General features: G+C 38.3%; 1 protein-coding gene across 2 annotated transcripts in view; it reads right to left on the bottom strand.

The window, feature by feature from the left end:
* Positions 1–23,553, bottom strand: part of SFMBT1 (Scm like with four mbt domains 1) — a 125,945-nt gene that overhangs the window by 31,688 nt on the left and 70,704 nt on the right. For both annotated transcript variants that reach the window (XM_028124500.2, XM_028124502.2), the window contains exons 4-9: positions 20,032–20,126; positions 12,118–12,358; positions 4,339–4,427; positions 1,515–1,761; positions 759–853; positions 162–263 (exon numbers count right to left, since the gene is read on the bottom strand). In XM_028124500.2, the coding sequence (XP_027980301.1) occupies positions 162–263; positions 759–853; positions 1,515–1,761; positions 4,339–4,427; positions 12,118–12,358; positions 20,032–20,126 (869 nt within the window). The remainder of the gene's footprint in view (positions 1–161; positions 264–758; positions 854–1,514; positions 1,762–4,338; positions 4,428–12,117; positions 12,359–20,031; positions 20,127–23,553) is intronic.

Raw genomic sequence — 23,553 nt, 5'->3', positions numbered from 1 at the left:
GGACAGTACAACGGCAAAATGTGCACAGAAGTCATTCTGGCCTCACAGTTTAGGAGAAACATGGCTCAGATTAGCAGAGCCTGACGATCAAAACTCTAACTACTTTCCTAAACCAGTCACCCTGACAGGTATTCGTACCAAAAGAGCTGCCCCCATTTTACCTTAACAACTGTAGCAGGAGAGATCCCAAAAGGAGACCAGGGGTCCACAGCTTCCAACTTCATATTTACAGAGAACGAATGAGTGCTAATCACTTGTTTGTCCTGAAATGTAAACACCAAGAGGGAATAAAAATACAGTATTTTCACATTCATTTTATACTCATATATAGCTGAATACTACTCTTAATTAATTAAAATAGAACTGTCCAGTTCCTGGTAAATAAACTAATCCTATATTTTCTTTCCTGGAAAAAATTATTCAGAAACAAAAACACAGGAAGTACTCCCACTCTCTGTATTTGGTACACAAAGGCCATCTGGAGAAGAACAAGTTTATTTGATAACACGCTGGGGCTATGTAGTTAAGAGTGGACAAGAAAAGACTCAAATGCTTTTGGAGAATGTTAGGAGAAAACCTAGACTACTTTTGGAAGAATAACAGGATGCGCATCGCTCCAGGCTTCAAAGCTCTTCCTGCTTCAGACGCCCCGGCATCCTTACTGACCTGCCGGCTGGCTGGCCGTGTGCTCGGTGCCACCCCCGACTGCCCGACCTGCCGGGAGAAGGTGAGCACCCACCATCCCATTTTGGTTTTACCTTAAATAAGTATGACGGCAATGGCTCTTCCTCCTCCTCTTTCACTTTGGCCAGGATCTCCTGCCACTCAGCTTCACTTTTCAGATGCCGGATGGCTTTTGTAAAACAAGACAGGACATTTTAAATGAGGAGAACGTACAATTTTACATCTGTTCTGAAAGCATTCATGTAAACAGAAAGTCACTTTCCATGGGGAAAGAAAGGACTCCAGTGCACTTATGCCCTCTCCATTCAGAGCCTGCACTGTAACTTCAGTACTTTGTCCCCTGTTCAGAGCCTGCGTAGTAGGCCTGGTGAAAATACCCACAGCAAGATCATCAGGACTGCTGCAGGCCGTAAAATAATATAACACCCAAACTGAAGCACATAATAAGAAGTGCAAATTGCTTTAAAACAGTAACTCCACTTTTGAGATCGTTGTTATTTCTTCTCATCAACAATTCACTTTGGACCAAGACCTATCCTAAGACCTATCCTACCCCTCTATCTAAATGCTACCCAGAAAATTTTTCTTCAATTTTGGTAAGAGGTCAATATGAGTTGGAGCAGAAGTCCATAAGGTACAAGATGTATGGCAAATTACTAAATTAATAAACCAAAAGAAAAATCGGCACTTAATCAAATATAAGTTTTTTTGCAACATCTCTATTACACTTTTGTAATACACAGAATAATACATTTTTTAGTCTCGTCAACATTAGTAAAAACATAACAATAATGTAACAGTTAAAAGAAAAATGTTATATTACTCTTCACCTAATGGGGGCTGAAGCTCATATCCTTGTTGAGCAGCCCAACCAACATGATGAAGAAACGGATCCAAGTAATACAACCAATGCTCAAAATTGTCAGAACTTTCAAGTCCTTCATAACGCAGTTTCAGCCTTCCCCCAATGTTTTCTACTACAGTAACGATCCAAGTGCTTAATGAGTCCCGGAAAGCTTGACATTCTAGCCTGGAGCCTGGAGCAATGAGATCTAAAGGATTCCTCCCGTTGCGGAGCTGCAGGTACAAGAGGTGAAAACGATTATGAGAAGTTCACACAGTATTTTAAAAAGTCAAGCTGTAAAGGATCTCCAATGAGCCTTTATATTTCTACCCACTCAAAGCCATGACACTGAAAGGCCTAATTTCATACAAGTCTCTATAGTATTATTTCTAAATGACATGAAAATGTTTATCTTAAAGAAAATTCAACTTATAATGCAAGAAAACTATTCTAACAGACCTCTGTCTCTAGGACTATGTTGTATAATTTCATCTAGTAAAACATTTTAAGTTATCATTAGTCTGATTGTAAAAGCAAATATGATCACCATTAAACAAAAAATCAAACATGACAAAAGTCAAAATCCCCTACAATCCCACCTCCAAGAAAGAACCATGATAAACACTTTGGCGCCCACTCTGAGATTAGGTTTTCTACACACAAGTCAACATTTACCTGTGTCTGTCTCTCTCATGTTTTTTGAAAAATGGGGGCACTGTATACTCTTCTTCAATTCATGTTTGCCACTTAATACATCACAGCTATTCTAGCACATTTAATCTTTATTCTTTTATACTGTTTTACTGATATTCTGTGTTATAAATGGGCAGTAATTTATCCACTTATATACTGATGGCACTTCAGTAGTTTCTGATTTTTTACTCATTTCACAACAATGTTCCTATGAACAGAGTGTTTTGATTATGCTGATGGAACAGAAAAGTTCCATCACTCTGTAGATACATATTAAAAGTTAAGGTAGGGGCACCTGGGTGGCTCAGTTGGTTAAGTGTCTGCCTTCAGCTCAGGTCATGATCCCAAGGTCCTAGAATCGAGCCCCGCCATCGGGCTCCCTGCTCAGCGGGGAGCCTGTTTCTCCTTCTCCCTCTGTCCATCCCCCCCCCCCGGAGCTCGCTCGCTCTCTCAAATAAAATCTTAAAAAAAAAAAAAAAAGCTACAATAATAAAAGGGAACACTGATTCCAATATCATCACTTAACCATTTCTTTATATTCAGACTTACATTTTTTCCCTAATAAGAAGAGCTCTGCGACACTTACATATTCATATATATGCAAAAGAATATATGTAAAAATGGAGGAACACTTTCACAGCTAAAAATCAGGATGGCAGAATCAAGGTCAATGTAGAGCTGGATATCTATTAAATCATTTGTTCATGATTTCATTCATTCTAAAATTTTACTGAGTGTTTGTTTAGTGTGTACCAGGCCCTGGCTAAGCATAATGAAATGAGTCAGAGGATAAAATATAAAGGTCAGCTGGAAATAGAGTATTTACCAATCGAATTTTAAAGGGGAATGTGAATGGATCACAGAATGAGATGTAAGAATCAAAACTATAAAACACATAGAAAAAATAGCAGTAAATCTTTGTAACCTTGCGTTGAACAAAGCCTAATTAGATATGATACCAAAAGTACAAGCAACAACAAAATAGATAAACTGGACTACGTCAACATAAGCTTTTGTGCTGCAAACAATATCATTAAGAAAATGAAAAGACAGTCCACAAAATATTTGGAAATCATGTATCTGACTGGACTTGTTATCAGATATAAGGAACTCTTACAATTCTATAATAAAAAGAGAACCCATTTTAAAAATGGGCAAAGACATTTCCCCAAAGAAGATATACAAATGGCGGGCGCCTGGGTGGCTCAGTTGGTTAAGCGACTGCCTTCGGCTCAGGTCGTGATCCCGGGGTCCTGGGATCGAGTCCCGCATCGGGCTCCCCCTGCTCTGTGTGGAGCCTGCTTCTCCTCTCCCTCTGCCTACCACTCCCCCTACTTGTGCTCTCTGTTAAATAAATACATAAAATCTTAAAAAAAAAAAGACATACAAATGGCAAACAGTACAGAAAAAGATACTCAACATCATTTGTCGTTAGGAAAATGCAAATCAAAATGAGAAACCGCTTCATACTCACTAGCATAGCTATAACCAAGAGACAGTAACGAGTGTTGGCAAAAATGCGGAGAAACTGGAGTGTTCATACCTTGCATCTCACATATACCACAAAGAATGTAACTGCTATCGCAGAAAGTAACAAAATATAACTTAGAAATGTCATAACCACTAAACTGATTTCACAAAAACAAGAAATCTCTATTATATTCACTAACAAGCTCAAAAGCTACAGTAATTTAAAAGGACTGCTGAAGGCAGGTAGGTAGTAAGAATACAACAGGTCCACTGCCTTCTGAGCAAAGGAAAAGGGGGTCTCACGTCACCTGGGGTGGGAATTACAAATTCCTGAAGCAAAATCAACACCCGCTCGGTGACAGAGCCCCAAAAGGCCACATTTTCCAACTTCATAGAAGAATCTGGAAAACTAGATTTTTATGTGTTAGTAACAAATTCAGAACATTTTAGGCACTAAGTAAGGCACCATTTGGCAACCTCTGAGGATAAGTTTAAACCCACCGATACCCATTGTCATGTTTGTAGTAAAGATGTTTATTTGCTTTAGAGTGATAAATGAGCAACCAATTTTAAGATTCCTTGAACAAGAAATATCACTGAAGATGAGACGGGTTTTCCACACTGATTCTGCAAGCAATAATACTCACGCCTTCTAGCAGTGGAACAGGAGGGCTACATGCTCCCATCAGGGTCTGCCGCAGAAACTCATCCCAATCAGACACTTTATCTCTGATGCCTAGATGAGGGAATAAATGAGTAAACAAATGACTACTCATAATGTCAGCTACAGAACACAGGGAAACTAAACTCAACCTAATACAGAGAAGTTAAACCAGTGAAAGTGATTTAGAGATGCATCTGTACTTTTATTATCTGAGTCCAACAAATTACTTCTTTCAGAGCTTAAAAAAATCCCCCTCTAGATAGGTCTGCTTCCTGATTAGTTTAATAAGAGGTGTACACAAAACAAAGAGAATACAGTAACAGGGAGTTGGGCCCAATTTTTTTTTTAAGATTTTATTTATTTATCTGACAGAGAGACAGCGAGAGAGCACAAGCAGAGGAGGGACAGAGGGAGAGGGAGAAGCAGGCTCCCCAATGAGCAGGGAGCCCAACGCGGGACTCAACCCCGGGATCATGACCTGAGCCGAAGGCAGATGCTTAACCAACTGAGCCACCCAGGCACCTCAGGTGGGCCCAATTTTATCCAAAAGTTACTTTTTTTTTTTATGATGGGAATTCTCAAATATATATAAAAGTAGAGAAAAGAGTATAATGACCCCATGTACCCCAGCTTCAACAACTGTCACTTCACGGTCAAGTCTTCCCAGGAGTTGTTGGCAAACTACAACCTGGGGGCTAACCTCAGCATACTATCTATTTTTATAATTAAAGTTTTATTGGAAAGCAGTCATGCCCATTTGTTTACACATTGTCTGGGGCTACTTTGCATTACAAAGGTAACATTAGGTAGCTGTTACAGGGATCACATGGCCTGTAAAGCCTAAAATATCTACCGTCTGGTCCTTTACAGATATTTTGCCAATCCGTGATGATCTACACCCTCACAGAGTCCACCCCACCCAACCACAGATTTAAAAGCCAATTCCTAATATCATATAATTGTACCAGATAAGTTCATCCAGTTTAATCTCAGTATGTATTTCTAAAGATTTTTATTAATATATTTGAGAGACAGAGAAAGACAGAGTATGCGAGAGGGGAAGGGACAGAGGGAGAGGGAGAGAGAGAATCTCAAGCAGACTCCCTGCTGAGTGCAGAGCCTGACGTGGGGCTCAATCCCATGACCCATGAGACCATGACCTGAGCTGAAATCACAAGTTGGACACTTAACCGACTGAGTCACCCAGGCACCCTAGCATGTATTTCTAAAAGTAAATAACTTTTTACATAAGCACAATATCACACCATTAAAAATTAACAATTCTTCAATAAAAAATATCCAGTCCATTTTTAAATTTCCCCAAATGTCTCACAAATGGTTTTTCCAATTTGCTTGGTCAAATCAGGATCCCAATGAGATACTGCAAATGGTTGATATATTGCTCAAGTCTCTTTTAATCCGTATGTTCTTTCTCCCCCTCCATCTCCCCACTCTCTCTCTCTTTCTAGCAGCGTATTTGCTGTTGAGAGAGAGCCTTTTGTCTGTTTAGAGTTCTGCGTCTGCTTTTACTGGTTGCCTCCCTGTGGGTGGTAACCAGCTGCTCCACTGACCTCTGTATTTGCTATAAATCAATATTTAGGGCTACAGGCTTGATCGAATTCAGATCTGACTCTTTTTGAGGGGGCTGTCGAGAACAGTTCATAAGTGGAGTTGTAACCTTCTATCACGTCCATCAAGAAGCATACTCAGTCTGGTTGTCTCTTCTTTTGTGGTGTTAGCAGCTTTTAATGGTCACTACATGATACACTGATTCATTAGGGACTAAAAATGGTGATTTTTCCATCATCCCTTTGTTTACTAACCAAAATATTCTATAAAGAAAAATTTCACTTCTTCAACTACTTCATTACCCTGAGGTGCAGTTCAAAGAAAAAAGCCAGGATATTTGTTTGATTCTCTTTATCTTTCCCTGTATTTACCAGCCTTCAAAATCATCAGTGGCTTCCCTAGCATCCTCCAAAGGCAATCAGTGAGAGTTCTGTTTACAAGTCTCACTAGGAAATTATAGACTACACCACATATGACATGTTCCAGGCCATTGCAGCCGTTGTCCTACTAACGCTCACACTGTCCTGTCTTTAACCAGAGGGAATCTTTTTTGACACATGACCCTAGTAAACAGTCACTGACATCTTTTTTACTTTTGGTATGAACGGTGTCCCAGGCTCAGCGTACTTGTACCTTTCCCGCCCCAGCCCAGGAACCGGCTCCTTCTCCAAGGAGCTCTGACTTAATTCAAGTGAAATGGTATTTAGAGGTCATAATTAGGGTGCTGAGGGTGCTCATTTTTTAATATTCTTTATACTGTTTGTTTCTAGGCTCTTCCAATATCTAGAACTAAGAAATATCTTCCCCTTTTTTAAAGACATAAATCACATCAGGAGTTCATATTGATACTTCCAATACAAATTCATGAAGACATTGTTTCTATTAACTTCATTTATCCAACTTCTGTTTCCTTTCTTTCCTGCTGAAAACCCTAGCTCTCACACATTTCATTATGACTTAATCCCACAAGACCCAAACACTACTTCAAAATAACATCAACTCTGCTGCTAACAATGATTACTGAAGACAGCTTACTTCTGTTGCTGTTGCTATGTTTCATCCCTATTAGGGATGTACACTTAAATTATTGTATCTGAAAGCCCAACAGTTTGGTTTCAACTATTTCAAAGAAATAGTTCTCTGAGTGGTCACTTCACAATCTCCATACACAGTTACATTTCTATGCTTTTGTTTTTTAGAAATTTTTTAAAAATTTAATTGTTTTACAGTTGTATAAAATACATAGTTCAAAACTCAAATCTACAAAATAGGTACATTCAGAAAATCTAGCTTCTATCCCTGTCCCTCACTTCATTCTATTTCTTTCCTTCCCCACAGGTAACTTTTTTTTTCCTTAAAGATTTTATTTATTTGAGAGAGCGAGACGGAGTGAGAGAGCACGTGAGCGTTGAGTGGGGGAAGGGGCGGTGGGAAAGGGAGAAGCAGGCTCCCCGCTGAGCAGGGAGTCCAAGGCAGGGACTCAATCCCAGGACTCAATCCCAGGACCCAGATCATGACTCGAGCTGAAGGCAGACGCTTAACCCACTGAGCCACCCAGGCACCTCCCCACACAGGTAACTTTTTAAACAGACTTATTCTTTTATTTTTTAAAAATGAACACATATACACATTCATATACTCCCCCCTCCTTCATTCTTTATACATTTTTTCTATTTTCATAAAACAAGATATCCAGGAGAACACTCCCTGACTGTATGTAGATGGTCCCCATTTCTTTTTACCATGCATTGCAGTTTTAATCATTATCAAGTACCCTTTTATCTCATAATGCTTTCTGATCTGAATTCTACCTTTTTGAAATGCCAAGACTGACACTCCTACTTTCTTTCCTATTTGATTTGATTTTTATATATCTTTGTCCATCCTTGTATTTTAACCCTTTCAGAATCTCTCCATCAGGTGGGTCTCCTGTACATATAGCACAAAAGTGGGTTTTGCTTTCCGAGTCAACCTGAACCATTTTTTACTTTTAATAGAAGACTAAGCCCATTAACATTTATTGATATTATCAATAGGTATGCCCTCAATTTTGTCATATTGCTAAATATCATACAAGTTTTTGATATGTGTGTGTGTGTATGCACAGTCTCTCACTATGTGATCTATTTTATTTGAACATACGCTTTTTAAAATCTATCTTTTGGCGTTTAGAAAGGTTTGTGTTTTTGTTTTTCTGATTACCTTAGCATATACAAATAACTTTATATAACACTTTAGTTCTATTTTTGGACTATTTTCCATTTCTTTGTTCTATAAACAATACTAACATTAGCCAAAACCTCTTTTTTCTCCTCTTCTTCACCATCTCATTTCAGGTAATTGTCTTTTACTCTCAGTTAACATTTAAAAGGTAATTAGTTAAAATAAAAAATAAAAGGTAATTAGTTTAATTACTCTGCAGTAAAGCTGGTGTTTTTGAAAAGGCATTGAGTGAACTTTACCACTATGCACATGCCCTCCCCCTCTGCTGCCTCACATTTTCATAGTTACACTGTATCTATACTGTCAGATTATGTAGCCATTGCATACTACACTGTCTCCTTTGTAAACTTCATTTGGTTTGAAGTTCTACAGCTACACATATATTTAATGTCTCATTAACAGTTCTTATGCTAATGTCTCTTTATTCACTTGGTTTTCTAAAGCTCAGTCCCCAGTGGATGTCTTAGGAAGGGCTCACAGGAACACTGTTCCTGAATCTTCACATCTTCGTAACAGACTGCTTACGGCCTTTATACCTGAAGTTCAGTGTGGCCAGACGTAAAACCTTGTCTCATAGATTCTTTTACTGAATGTCTTAACTATTCATTACTGTCAATTAGTCCGATGACAATCTTGTTTCCTTCTTTTTCAAGAAATTTAGACCTTTTGCCTGAATAACGAAGGGATTTTATTTTAAAGTTCAAGTGTCAGGGGCACCTGGGTGGCTCAGTCCGTTAAGCATCTGACTCTTGATTTCAACTCAGGTCATGATCTCAGGGTCCTGCAATTGAGCCCCACATCAGGCTCCCTGCCCAGCGGGGAGTCTGCTTCTCCCTCTGCCCCTCCCTCCTGCTCATGCTCTCTCTCAAATAGATAGGTAGATAGATATGTAAATAAACAAAATCTTAAAAAAAAAAGTTCAAGTATCACTAGAACACACCTTGATATAGCTGTTCTCACTTGATTTTCCCGTGTGCAAAGTGAGCCCTTTCTATATGTATTTCAGTCCTACTTTATTTCAGTCAAGTTTTCTTGAATGAAAGTTTATAGTATTTTATTGTTTCACTGTTGTGGTTTTCTTCAGTGACTTTACCCCAAGTCTTTTTTCTTTCCTCATTTCTTTTTTTTTTTTCCTTCCTTTTCATCCTCCCTTTATCTGCAGATATTATCCACGGTAGATTTGTTCCTGTGTTCACTTTAACTGAGTCTTCATTTCTAATATGCTTTTATTTCTAGTTCTTGCCTAACTCCTACTTTTTCTCTTTTCAGATTCCCTTTTCTCCATCTCATTTCTGAATTTTTATAAAATTTATTTATACTTTTTCTATTTCTAACGTTGTTACTACTTTCTCTTAGTTGGTTTTGAAATGTTTTTATGTGACACAATGTTCAACTCTTTTGTGGTTATGTTTCTCTGGAATGATTTTATTCCACCCTTCTCTCCTCTCTCTCCCTCTCGCTCTTTCGTTATAACCTTGTACCCAACTAAAATCATTTCAATTCAATGCATTTTCCTAGACTCTTACAATGAGATGGTCGGCCAGTAGCTTCATGTCTCTAGAGCTTCCTCTTACAATGTTTTTTCACAAAACACTTCAAATATGGCAGCTAGGGGCTACTGGGTGGCTCAGTCAGTTAAGGGTCTGACTCTTGGTTTCAGCTCACGTCCTGATTTCAAGGTCCTGGGATCAAGCCCCACATCAGGCTCCACGCTCAACTTGGGATTCTCTTTCCCTCTGCTCTGCTACCCAACCCCCCGTTCTCTCTCAAAATAAATAAATAAACCTTAAAAAAAAAAAAAGCCCACTACAAACCCACAGACCCCCAAGGACCCTAATGCCCAAATCTTCATTTCAAAATACCATTCTTGACCAAAAGAAACCAGGACTTCTTGGAGAAATGGCTGATTTCAGGGACGAGCTTCTTCTTTTTCTTTTTTTTAGGATTTATTTATTTATTTATTTATTTGACACACACACAGAGAGAGAGAGACAGCAAGAGAGGGAACACAAGCAGCGGGGAGCTGGAGAGGGAGAAGCAGGCTCCCCACTGAGCAGGGAGACCGACGGGGGGGCTCAATCCCAGGATGGTGGGACCATGACCCAAGCCAAAGGCTGACGCTTAACTGACTGAGCCACCCAGGCACCCAGAGACGAGCTTCTCGAGCTAAAACATAAGAAACCACTCAAAGAATGATGGGAACATAAGAGAGGACACATTAGCCAGATTAAAGGGGTGCCCACTTGCTAAATCCAGGACATTGTGAGCATCAAAATAAATAATACAGTAAAGGATTACAACCCATTGAGTAAAATAAGAATCATGAAGTCTACCTTGACATACATACATAAATGTATGTATGTAAATGGGGGGAAAGGAAAGCTCTTTCTCTTGTAGAAAGCTTATCATGATATGTAGACAAAATTAGAAAATACTGTTTGGTAAACAGAGCAATAATTGTTTAAGATAAAAATAATCAATCAGTGCTAAAAGTAGTGGGTAAAAGTTTGAGGAGTGATATTTACATTATCTCAAAGTATCTTCCTTCAAGATACTTACTAATTTAGAAGTATGAAAGTAATTTTATGGTGGAAAAACCTGGCATACACCAAATTAATCAAGTGATAAAAGTTATTATCACCAGTTACAGGGCAAACCAACAGCATGTGTGTCCTAATAATGACTGATGCCCTAGAAGGACAGAGAGTCACTTCTGCAGTTTTCCTATCAAAAGTGCACAATCTGAGTCTAAGGAAACATCAGACAAACCCAAACTATGGGACATTCTAAAAGAATAATTGGCTTGTACTCTTCAAAAACATCAACACCAAGAAATAAAAAGAAAGTTTAAGGAAACTAAAAAGACATGACAATCAAATGCAATGTATGATCCTGGATTGAATCCTGGACCAGGAAAAGAAACAAGGCATAATCAACATTATCAGGAAAATTGGCCCATAACTTTCAAAAATGTCAAAGTCATGAAAGACAAAGACTGAGAAACTATTCCAAATTAAAGGAATCTTATGCGACATAAGAACTGAATGCAACACATGATCTGGGATTTCCTTTTACTATTAAAAACATTATGGGTAAAAACTAAGTAAGATCTACAGTTTAAATAATAGTGTTATATCAAAGTTAATTTCCTTATTTTGTTATTTTTACTGTGCTAATGAATGTCCTTATAAGTACATTAAGGCATGAGTAAAAGGGTATCATGCCTACAACTGACTCTCAAATGGTTCACTGAAAAATCACGCATGTGTGTGCATGTGAGAGGCAGAGGGGAAGGAGGGAGGATGGATAACATATATTTGGTAAAACATCAACATTTAGGGAAACTTGGCAAAAAGTCTCTAAGAATTTTCTATGCTACTTTTGCAACTTTTCTGTAAATCTGAAATTGTATCAAAATAAATTGAAAGAAAAACATATAAGCTCTGATATTTTCTTAAACCTGAAGCCTTCTTTCCCCTTTCTCCATCTTTACAGGAACTTCCTCCTCCTTCTGTCCTACTTAATTTGGATTCTACTCCCCGTAAGGCTTTCCTGGAAGGGAACTTCAGTTGACTCATTTTAAGAATTCATAGGTCCCAGATCAGATGATCTGGGACCCTAGATAGGGGTGAGAAGAGGGAGGACAATAAAATTAGAGGAGAATCCCCAGCACCGCAATCTGGCCCAACGTACTTCAAGACGAACAGACCTACAAGTCCCAAACTCAGCCTCACAGTTTTACAGGATGATAAGCAACTGATGCTCCCTAAGAGTATCATAAAGACGCAAGGCTTTATGAAGCCCCAAAAATACTTTTTAAAGGTAGGGAAATGTGCATTACTCCTTATCAATATTTTCAAAATGCTAACCCCAGAAAGTCAGAAAGCCCTGTGTGTTGGGGGGGAACGGAGACCTCAAGGCTGTGCACACAGCAGTACCGCGGCACGTCCCCAGAGCAGTAGCATATTACCTTCCGGGGCCTCGAGGGTCTTGTCATTCTGCTCACACCACCCGATGGGGTAGAGGCCGGCCCTCCGGATGTCACACCAGAAGTCGGCCCTCCGGTCGTCGCCGTACCCCTCGTAACGAAGCAGCAGCAACTGCTCACACGTGGTGATGACGGTGGCGACCCAGTAGGATTCAGGGTCTGTTTTCACAGCCACCTCCAGCTTCATCCCGGGAGCAAATCCATTTTGCAAACGTGCATCCACCTGCACAGGGAAATGTTACTAACCACCAGGTAAGTATCTCAACCAAGTATCTCTTTAGCCAAAATTCTTTTTTAAGACTTACAATTCTGAAGCACTAAATGACATAAAACCTTCTCAAGGGAAACCTGAGAAACTCCAATTCTAACTCAGCAGTGATCCAAATGAACAGGGAACAGTGTGCTGCTCTGTTGCAGCCGACTCTGAAGGAATTCTAATACAACTCAATATTTTCACCAAAGCAGCCTACTGTGATTATGGAAAATGTTTTCTATGAAGTACATAAATCGCTAAATGTTCACCATTTTAATAACCTTCAACACATTGTTTTCAAGAGTGATTTCTCCATCCTTCAAAAAATTTACGAAGTCATAAAAGGGGAAGGACAAAAGAAGCCATAATGACAATAAATTAGTATTATATGTACCATATGTAAGGAGCCACACCTCCCGGTGCCCCTGAAACAGTCTATGTTTACACTTGTTATCCTTGAATAATAATTAATAATGCCCTGTTTCTCTCTCAAAGTGTCCTAATTCAGATGATAAATTATATGGTCACAAAGGAAAGGTGAGCAATTCTGGAACTACCCCCTGTGTATACAAAGATTAAATGCGTACATGTATTGTGGGAAATGAGAGCAACGTTTCTCACTGTGGGAGAAAGAAGTAAAAACAAGCAAAGAGCAGACTAGCACGACCCTTGTGGCAACGAACTGGAATCAGCAGTGTCAGAATGAGGTCATAGTGACAGACAGAAAAGAGTACAGATGTGTATGTATGTGTGTGCTGATACATTTCCTAGTGTATGTATGTGTGTGCTGATACATTTCCTAGCTCTGTGAACTGACAGGGATGATAAGGAATGATACTCACCAGCAATAAGCAAACTTAGTGTATAAATTCTTCATTTATAAATGCCACCTCCAATAAAAAAGAACATGGGCTCCATGGAGAAATAAGTGATTCCAATTCTGGAGTAGGGAAAACACACTAAGTGCCTGGAATATCTTGTGATGCCAGAAAGTAAGGAAATGCTCCAAAAATGACGGGGGCATTTGGAAAGGATATGGGAGCCAACCAGAAAGATCCCCCAATGTTCACATTAGGGACAATTTGAGCAATAAAATAAATAATAAGATTAATGGATTATAACCCATAGATTTAAACAATATCCGTGAGTCCATACTGTAAAAAATAATTAACAAAGAAGGGATAGATCCTTAGAGTAAAAGACCAACTAATAAATACAGAGAAAAATGACAGATACAGAAAACCAGGGGCGCCTGGGTGGCTCAGTCAGTTAAGTGTCTGCCTTTGGCTCAGGTCATGATCCCAGAGTCCTGGAATCGAGTCCCACACTGGGTTCCCTGCTCAGTGGGGAGTCTGCTTCTCCCTCTCCCTCTGCTCCTCCCCCGGCTTGTGCTCTCTCTCGCTCACTCTCTCTCTCTCAAATAAATAAATCTTTAAAAAAAAGAGAGAAACAGAAAACCACCATTAGACAAACCACAGAAATAAACACTGCCGGCAAGAATCATGGATCAGGGCTAAAATGACTATGATATTTACATAATCTCAAAGGTTCTCCTATAAGATTCTTACTAATTCCAAAGGGGAAAACAGTAAAATCATAATGAAGAACTATGACAGACACCCCCTAACTAGCTGATAAAAGTTAACATCACCAGTTGTAAAACATCAGTACCATATACCCTTGATACCACAGAATGAGAAAAGCACAGTATCATTTTTATGAAATTCTTCCCAAATCTGCTTAAACTCAAGCTAATCATGAGAAAAGCCCAAACCCACATTGAGAAATATTCTACAAGATAACTGGTATGTAATGTGCTCTTCAAAATGTCCAGGCCATGAAAGACAAAGAAGGAATGAGGAACTACCAAACACGGGGAGACTACGCCAGCCTGACAAGTAAATGCAATGTAGCAATCACAACCACTGAGAAGTGAGGAGAGTCCTGGAAAGACAGTCAGGGAGGGAAAGTCCTACATGCTGTACAAAAATCCTTCCCCCTTCTCATCACTGCTGTGTTATACTCTTGTGAAAGGTAATCACTACCCTGAATTATAACACTGTAAATACTGTCTGTGTGTTAATACTACATTCGTAGAATTATGCAGTATGTATGTTCTTCTGTGTGGGCTTTTCTCTAACCCAACAGTGCTTATGGATTCATTCATGTGGCATTTAACAGTTTATTTCTTCTCACTGCTGTATAGTATTCCATTATACAAGTTATCCACTCTAATGCTACAAATAGTAAGCACTGTGAGAAGTTTGCAGCTTTGAAAGACTATAAATAATACTGTCATGACAGTACAAATATTTTTGTGTCTCTGGTGCATACACACATGGATTGCTGTAAAAGATACAGCCAAACCACTTCCAAAGTGACTGCACCAGTTTACTCTTCCAGTAGTGTATGAAAAATCCCTTTTTTAAAATATTTTATTTATTTAAAGTCCTTTTGCTCCAACATTCTAAGCAACATTTGTGTATGTTCAGTCTTTTTCATTTTAACCTTTTGGAAGGTGTGCTATGTATTTCATTGTGACTTTAATTTGCATTTTTTCATTATTAATGAAGATGAAAACCTTTATTAGTCATCTAGGTTTCTTCTTTTGGGAAATGGCTAAGTTTCTTGCCTTTTTTTTTTGTCAAGTCTGTATTTTGGATATCAGTTCTCTGTCAGTTACTTGTGTTACAAATATTTTCTCACCTTCTTGATGGTGCTGTTTGATGAACAGAAGTTCTTAATTTTAATGTACTCTGATTCATCAATGTTTCTCCTTTAAAAGGTTAATGCTTTTTCCGTATTTTTAAACAAATTTTCCCTATCCTTGTAAGTCATAAAGATAAAATACTATATTATTTTCTAGAAGTCTTTCTTATTTAGAACTAATATCCACTTTGAATTAATCTCCATGTATGATAGTAGGTAGGAGTCAGGTTTTATTTGTTTGAAGATACATATACACAATTGACCTTTCCTCACCACTGGAAATTGCCACCTTTGTTGTAAGTGTCCCTACAAAAGTGGATCTGTTTCTGATTCGTTTTTCCTTAGAGCAGTACTACACTGCCTTAATTTTCCTATCTAGTGCAGTGAGTCTTCTCGTTTTGTCTTATTCTTTAGCTATATCTGGTTATCCTCACTCCTTTGTATTTCCACATGAACTTTAGAATCAGACTGTAGGGGTGCCTCCGTCAGTTAAGCCTCTGCCTTCAGCTCCCAGGGTCTTGGGATCAAGCCCTGCATTGGGCTCCCTGCTCAGCGGGGAGTCTGATTCTCCCTCTCCCTCTGCTCCCTCCCCTCACCCCCACAAGTGCTCACACTCTCATGCTCTCTCTCTCTCTCAAACAAATAAAATATTAAAGAAGAAAAGAATCAGACTGTCAATTTCTCCCTAATTTTTTTTTTGGTATTTGACATGGGTTGCAGTAAATCTACAGATGTACTTGGGGAGAACTGACATCTTTACCATAGCGAATCTACCATTACATAAACAAAGTATATTCCTTCATTTTAACTTGTATCAATAATGGTTTGAAGTTACTTTACAGATTTTTGTTACATTTATTCCTGACCATTTGATGTTTTTATGCTATTGTAAATCACATCTTTCAGTTTCCACTTTTCTTTGCTGCTAGTATACAGAAATATAATGGATATAAATAAATAAATCATATATATATATATATATATATTTTTTTTTAGAGAAGTGGGGGGAAGCAGAGGGAGAGGGAGAAAATCTTAAGCAAGCTCCGCACCAGTGTGGAACCCGACATGGGGCTCGATCTCACAATCCTGAGATCATGACCTGAGCTGAAATCAAGAGTTGGACGCTCAACCAACTGAGCCACCCAGGTGCCCCTAGAAATATAGATTTTTTATGCTACCTTGTTTCTAATACTCTTGCTAAAGTTAGTCATTAATTTTATATCTCTAAATTATTTTATTCATCTGTAAATAATAACGGTTTTTCCCTTCTTCCTAATCCTTATATGTTTTGTTTTTCTTATCTTACTGTATTGGTCAGAACCTCTAATACAATATCAAACAGAAGTCATGTTAGACAACATTTTTATCTTGTTCCATAATTAAAAGAAGGTATGCATATTACTATTAATGAAGTCTGCTGTAGATTTTTTTTTATAGATATCCTTTAGCAAATTAAAGAAATTCCCATCTATAGTTTGCTAAGAGTTTTTGGTATCATGAGTGGGTGTGGAATTTTACCAAATATTTTTCTCTATATAGTGAGTTGATAATGTGATTCTTCTCCTTTATTCTGCTACAGTGGTCAATTATGCTCTTCAAATATATTTTCCTGACTTTCTTTTCTCCTGAGATTCCAATTACATAAGCATTAGGCTTTTTTTATACTGTCTGCAGCTGCTGGATGTTCTGGTCTGGTGTTTTCCCACCTTTTTTCTCTTTGCATTTCAAGTCTGGGCAATTTATATTGACTTATCTTCAAGTATACTGACTCTTTCCTCATTTGTGTCAAGTCTCCCAATAAGCCTGTCAAAGGCATTTGACATCCCTTATTACCATGTTTTTCATTTCTATGATTTCCACTTGACTCTTTCTAATAGTGTCCACCTCTATTGAAACTCCTTTTCTGTTCAAACATGTTGTCCATCTATTCTGCTAAAGCCTTTAACCTAGTACTCATAGTTATTTAAAACTGTCTGTCTGATAGTTTCAATATCTGGGCCTTATGGAGTCTAGTTCTATTGAATGCTTTGTCTCTTGACAGTTTGCTATTTTTCTCTTACTTCTTCATGTGTCCCATAATTTTGGGTTAAAACCCAGACATCCTGTATAGAATAATCGAGATTGAAACAAATAACACTTCTGCCTGGAAATGGGCATGTTTCTTTTTAGGCCTTAAATTTGAGGGAGAAGGTTAAAGTCAATGTAGTTAGGAGTAGAACTGGGTTTGGGTTTTGTTGTTGTTTAGTTACTCACAGTACACCACAGGCTCCAAGATACACTAGCATTTTCTATTTAAGGTAGAGGCTCATTTGCCAGAGGGCTTTTTCCCTCAATATTTGCAGCTCTACCCTCAGATTTAGGTCTTTTCTTTGTGACTGCATCTCAGAGACCACCTCTCTCCACAAGCTTGTCTGCCTCCTACAAACAGACCTCTGTTACCCAACATTTCCTAACTTGGTGGTTGAGGACAAGTGGGAAAGCACATTCTCTGAGATTCAGCCTCAGTCTCAGTCAGGTTCTGAGTCCTGAGTCTTAGGAGTAGGAACTTCTCGGGGCGCCTGGGTGGCTCAGGCATTAAGCGTCTGCCTTCAGCTCAGGTCATGATCTCAGGGTTCTGGGATCGAGCCCCGCATCAGGCTCCCTGCTCTGCGGGAAGCCTGCTTCTCCCTCTCCCACTCCCCCTGCCTGTGTTCCCTCTCTCGCTGTGTCTGTCAAATAAATAAATAAAATATTAAAAAAAAAAAAAAGGAGTAGGAACTTCTCAGTGATCTTACCCCTCTCCCAACTGTAGGGGACCTCAATTGCTCCAGCTTGTATTCCTACCCCTCTTCCAGGGACAAAAGGCTTTTATTTCTTCTGTTCTATCTCCAGGCTGCAAAGGATTTCACCTGCATCCTGGGGTTAACAGGGTTTGCATCCCTTCCCCTAGCAGCTTAAAGCTTTTGTTCAGGAAGACTCAGACAAAACTCAGCCTTTCTCAAAGCTGGTGCTGTTTCCTCCAACAGACACGTACCATGAGGAAAACTGTTTTACTATCTTAGACTTGTCCTCCTTGCAAATGTGATTTTACCTCTAATTTCTTCTTCAGCCCCATCTTCCCTCCCGCCTTTATTCCAAATTGGGTCCTATAAAACTCTTGCCAGCAGCTTAAACATCCATCTCCACTGTCCTGGAGATCTGAGTTCTACCAGCTTTGCCTGTGATCAGCTATCCACTGGCATCTCTTCCCAGCATCTTCCTATATACCATTGCCTGATTTTCACTATATTTGGCAGCCCTTCACGATATACTGATTCAAGCTTACAAATATTTTCTACATCTGATGATGAGAGAGTATACATCTATTTTTCATTCTCCTTGTTGCTTTGTCAAAGAGAAAAGGTAGATCTATCTCTTTAAAATGTCATTTTTTTAGATCCAGGATTTTGGTCAGAAAATTTGTCCTCCATTTTCATTTTAGTATAAATAAATAAGCTTGTATAAATACATATCAGATTAGTAATAACATTAAAAACAAGAATTCAAAAATATTACATGATCACAAAGACTTTCTATGTTAAAAAATATTGAAACCGTTTATAAAAGATTAGTCAATATAAAATGAAATCCTTACTTAAAATATATAAATCTCACTAAGAAAGACATAAATGAACTAAAAAACAGAAAGGACAACTATCATGACTGAGTTTTTACAAAACAAACTGAAAATAAGCAGGACTCTTCAGCTTATAAAAACATTTAAGAGTACAGTTCAACTTCACAAAATCAAACAATTCTGAGTGAGCCTTTGTGCCTTCTCAAATCCTCGAACAAAGGAACTATGCCCCGTTGAACACTGCTATGGACTGAACTGTGTCTCCCCAAAATCCGTATGTTCAAATCCTAACTCCCAATGTGACTGTATTTGAAGACAGCACCTTTACGGAGGTAGTAACGGGAAAGGAGGCCACAGAACTGGAGTCCTGATTCAATAAGATTAGTGTCCATATAAGAAGAGACACCAGAGAGCCTGCTCTCACTCTCTGCCATGTGAGGACACAGTGAAGAGGTTGTCAGCAAACCAGGAAAAGAGTCCTCACCAGAACTTAACAATAATGGCACCCTGATCTCAGGCTTCCAGTCTCCAGAACTGTGAGAGAATAAACTTCTGTTGTTTGAGCCACCCAATCTACAGTATCGTGTTATGGCAGCCTGAACAGACTAAGACAAACATGAAATCAATAGAATCAATAATTCTATGTTTTAAGATGGAGTGTAAGTGAACAGGTTAAAAAACTAGATCTGAACATAAATTATTAATAAAATTTGGAGTATTTTCTTACATTCTAAAGACATCACACAGGGCAAATATGTAGTCAATGGATTAAGAGTTAAACTGGGCATAAAACTACGCTGCACTGGCCACTAATCTGACCCACTATATGACATTACTCACGTTTCTGCTCAACATGAGAGAAAGCAATAATGTTACTGAAATTACTCCCAATGTGCAAGCCAACGGTCATAAAATAAAGTACAAGAAAATAAACCATTTTCTTCAATTATAGAGGGTTTTTTGACAAAAACAAAGGAATATTCATGACTAGTCAAAAAGACAAGTCCTGCACTGAGTGGCAGAAAATAAACAAAACCAAAAAGGATTTTAAAATATGTCCAGGAGGGCCTGGCTGGCTCAGTCAGTGGAGCATGCGAATCTTGATCTCAGGATTGTAAATTCAAGCCCCAAGTTGAGTGTAGAGATTACTTATAAATAACATATTAAAAAAATAAAATATATCCAGCTTTCTTAATGAGGGTGGCAGGAGGAGGGAAAAGGAAAAAGCCCTCAAATCTTTTCAAGTGCTCCAACTTAAAATAACTCAACTCTCTAATGAGGGTACAATGAGACAAAGGAATGGGATATAGTGAGTAAAACAAATACAGTTACTGCTTACATGTTTAAAAGATCCATAGGGAACTGCAGTGGACCCTGTCTCTTCTAGATAATCTTCCCAGCTTAATTCCACTTCTTCCACACCAGATCCAGCATCTGGAATTAAAATCAAAACAAAAGGAAACAGGTGAGCCCTAATTAAAGAAAACTCAAGGTATAAAAACATAAATTTAGTAACCCTAACTTACACAATTTACTTCACAACAATTGATTTTACACACAAAATAATTACGTGTTTTTTTTTAAATGGCAGGTTCCTTTACTGCATTGATTACTGATGAATTCCAACAGCACGGAAGTGTTACATGCGGTCTCCTGCTGGAATCCATCAGGGACTCACTCAAATGCATTATATGAAGCTGGTGAGAGTGTTTTTAACTGTTACAATCACTTTGGACCATCATTTAGTATCTAATGCCAACTATTTGAGATACTTACTTAATAGGCATTTCAAACATAAATTCTCAACCTGATTCTTCCTTAGTACTCTCCAACTGAGTAAAAGACACCACCACTCTATATTTTGGCTCAATCCAAGAGTGTTGACTTATCCTTGTTTTCCAACTTTTCTTGCACATCTTATATTAAAACCATCAGAAAATTCTGTAGGTACCACTTTTAAAATATAACCCGAATCTAACCACTTCCCATCATTTCTATTGCTCTCTCTCTAGCCCAAGACCTAACCACTATATTGTTCACCTTTTAATCCCAATTATAATAAAATCTAAACTCTTTGGGAGACTGCAAAGGCCCAACATGGTCTGACCTCTGGCTACCTTCCCTGCCACTTCATCCCCAACCAGCCTCTTTGCTCCCTGCACTCAAGTGACCCTGGGATTCTTACTATTCTTCTCTAATCGTGTTCTTTCTTCCAAGCCTCCTCCGCATTCATTTCCTCAGCTCAAAGACTCATTTCCCCAGTATCATTCCCAGCTTCGTTTCGTTCAAGCCTCTCCTCAAACGTCCTCTCTCCAGAAAGGCCTTCCAACAGTACTTACCTAAAGCAGAAACCCCAGACTCCGCTTTCATTATCTTAAAGGCATTCATTTCTACTTGACAGTATGCCATACATCTTTTTATCCTCCCCATTAGAAAATAAACTCTATCAAGAAAGAATTTTGTTTTGGTCACTCCTATATCTCTGTCACAGCAGACTCAATAAATTTTTGTGGAGTGGGCAAAGATTCAGATATTCCAGAATCAAATAATCCCAATTGACATAAACTCTCTAAGAGCAGGGTTTTGTTTCCTGATGTATCCCCATTGCCCAAAACAATGCCTGGCACTAGCAAGTTCACAATAAACAGTTGCTGAATGAGTACACCCTAGGGGAGCCTATGCTTCCCACAAACACAAGGAGGCAAGTACAAGGATGCTTCACCACAGCACTGTTTGTAATAGCACCAGACAAAAGCAATCAGTAGAAGAGCTAAATTACAGCAATTCTACAACGGAGTAGTACTATATAGCAGATGAAATGAATGAACTAGTATTGTCATACATAAATCTCAAAAAAAAAAAACCCCACATCGAATAAAAACAGCAGGTGCAGAATGAAAAGCACAAGATACAGTTTAGATTTCAAAGGAAACTTTGCAGTATCATGTTTATAAATGCATGCATATTAATAAGAGTATAAAAACAAAGGTGGAAAGAATATACATCAACTTCAACAGTGCTACCTTTGGAGATGAGAGGAGAAAACAGGATTAGAAGGGAAGTACAAAAGAGGCTTAAACTCTATTAGGTTTTATTTCTTTCAAAAAAAAAAAGGGAAACACATGAAAACATGTTCAACATCATAAAGGAAATGCAAATCAAAACCACAATGAGACACACCTCACACCCACTAGAATGACCGTTATCCAAAAAAGGAGAAAACAAGTGTTGACAAGGATGTGAAAAATTGGCATCTTTGTGCACCGCTGGTCTGGTAATGGAAAATGTTGGGGCCACTGTGGAAAACTATATGGTGGTTTCTCAAACAATGAAAAAATACAATCACCCTATGATCCAGCAATTCCACTTCTGGGCACATACCCCAAAGAACTGAAAGCAGGGACTCAGATATTTGTACACAAAGGTTTGGAGCAATAAGAGTCATAAGAGCCAAAAGGTGGAAGCAACCCAAGTGTTCACAGACAGATAAATGGATAAACAAAAGACGGTATATGCACATGATGGATTATTCAGCCTTAAAAAGGAAGGAAATCTTGGCACATATGACAACATGGATTAACCTAAGGACAGGATCTTGCAAAAGGACAGATACTGTATGATTCCACTTAGATGCAAGAACTAGAGCAGTCAAATCCAGAGAGACATTAAAGAGAATGGTGGCTCCCAAGGACTGGGGAGAAAGGGAGATGGGGAGTTATTATTGTGTAACAGGTACAGAGTTTCAGCTTGGGAAGATGAAAAAGTGCCGGAGATCACTGTGCTGATGGTTGTACAACAACGTGAATGTACTTCATGCTACTGCACTGTACACCTCAAAATGGTTAAAAGGGCAAACTTTGTATTAAGGATATTTTACAGGAATAAAAAAAATGGGAACAAATACTGGACAATGTTAACATTAATTCTTCACAGTAGGTACCACAGGTGTTTGCTGTATTGTTTTCCATTCATTTTTATCCATGTGTGTTTGTTATATTGTTTTCCATTTGTTTTTACTTGTTTGAAATGTTTCACCAGAAATGTAACAAGCCAACAAAGACTACACTGGGAGCATCCCGGAAGTATGGGTCAGGAGAAAGTCAATTTCCATTACTAAACCATAATAAGGTTGAACACTCACGGTCCTTAGCCAGGAACCTTCTCCCTCAAACAGCATGCTAATTTACAAATAAAAAAATAAACACCGACTACATTAAAAATAATGAATTAAAGAACTAAAATCTCTCATAAATTAAAAACTACTAACAAGCCAAGAAGAAACAAATAATCTGATAGAAAAATGAGCAAAATACATGAAAAAGAGAATTTATCAAAAAGAAATGCAAATGGTCCTTAAACATATGGAAAGATGTGTAAATTTACTCATTTTAAAAGAAATGTAAATTGAAACTACACTGAGATATCAGATTGGAAAAAAAATTCCAAAGTTTGACAACATACTCTATGGTAAGGCTGTGCTTAAGCAGGTAAAGCACAATGACAAGCCTGGTGAAAGAGGACTTGGCAATACTAGCAAAATACATATGTATTTACCTTTTGATCCAGCAATCCCACTTCTAGGAATCTATCCCAAAGATATGCTGGCAAAAATACAAAAATACATGTACAAAGCTATTCGTTGCAGTACTATTTGTAATGCCAAGATTGGAAACAAACCAAATGTCCATCAGTAAGGAACTGGCTGAATACAATAAGGTACCTACATCTATATGGCTGTAAAAGGGAAAGATTACTACATACTGATGTGGGATAATCTCCAGGATCTAAGAGACATGACTATGAAGATATATATGTATGTACTCACACACATACTTGTTGATAATTTTTAAATGAACAGAAG

Source organism: Eumetopias jubatus, unplaced genomic scaffold (assembly GCF_037043125.1).
Source record: "Eumetopias jubatus isolate StellerSeaLion01/CBP00866 unplaced genomic scaffold, mEumJub1_p1.0 scaffold_1, whole genome shotgun sequence".
NCBI lineage: Eukaryota > Metazoa > Chordata > Mammalia > Carnivora > Otariidae > Eumetopias > Eumetopias jubatus.
The sequence above is the reverse complement of the archived record's forward strand: the minus strand, read 5'-3'. Positions and strand labels throughout refer to the sequence as shown.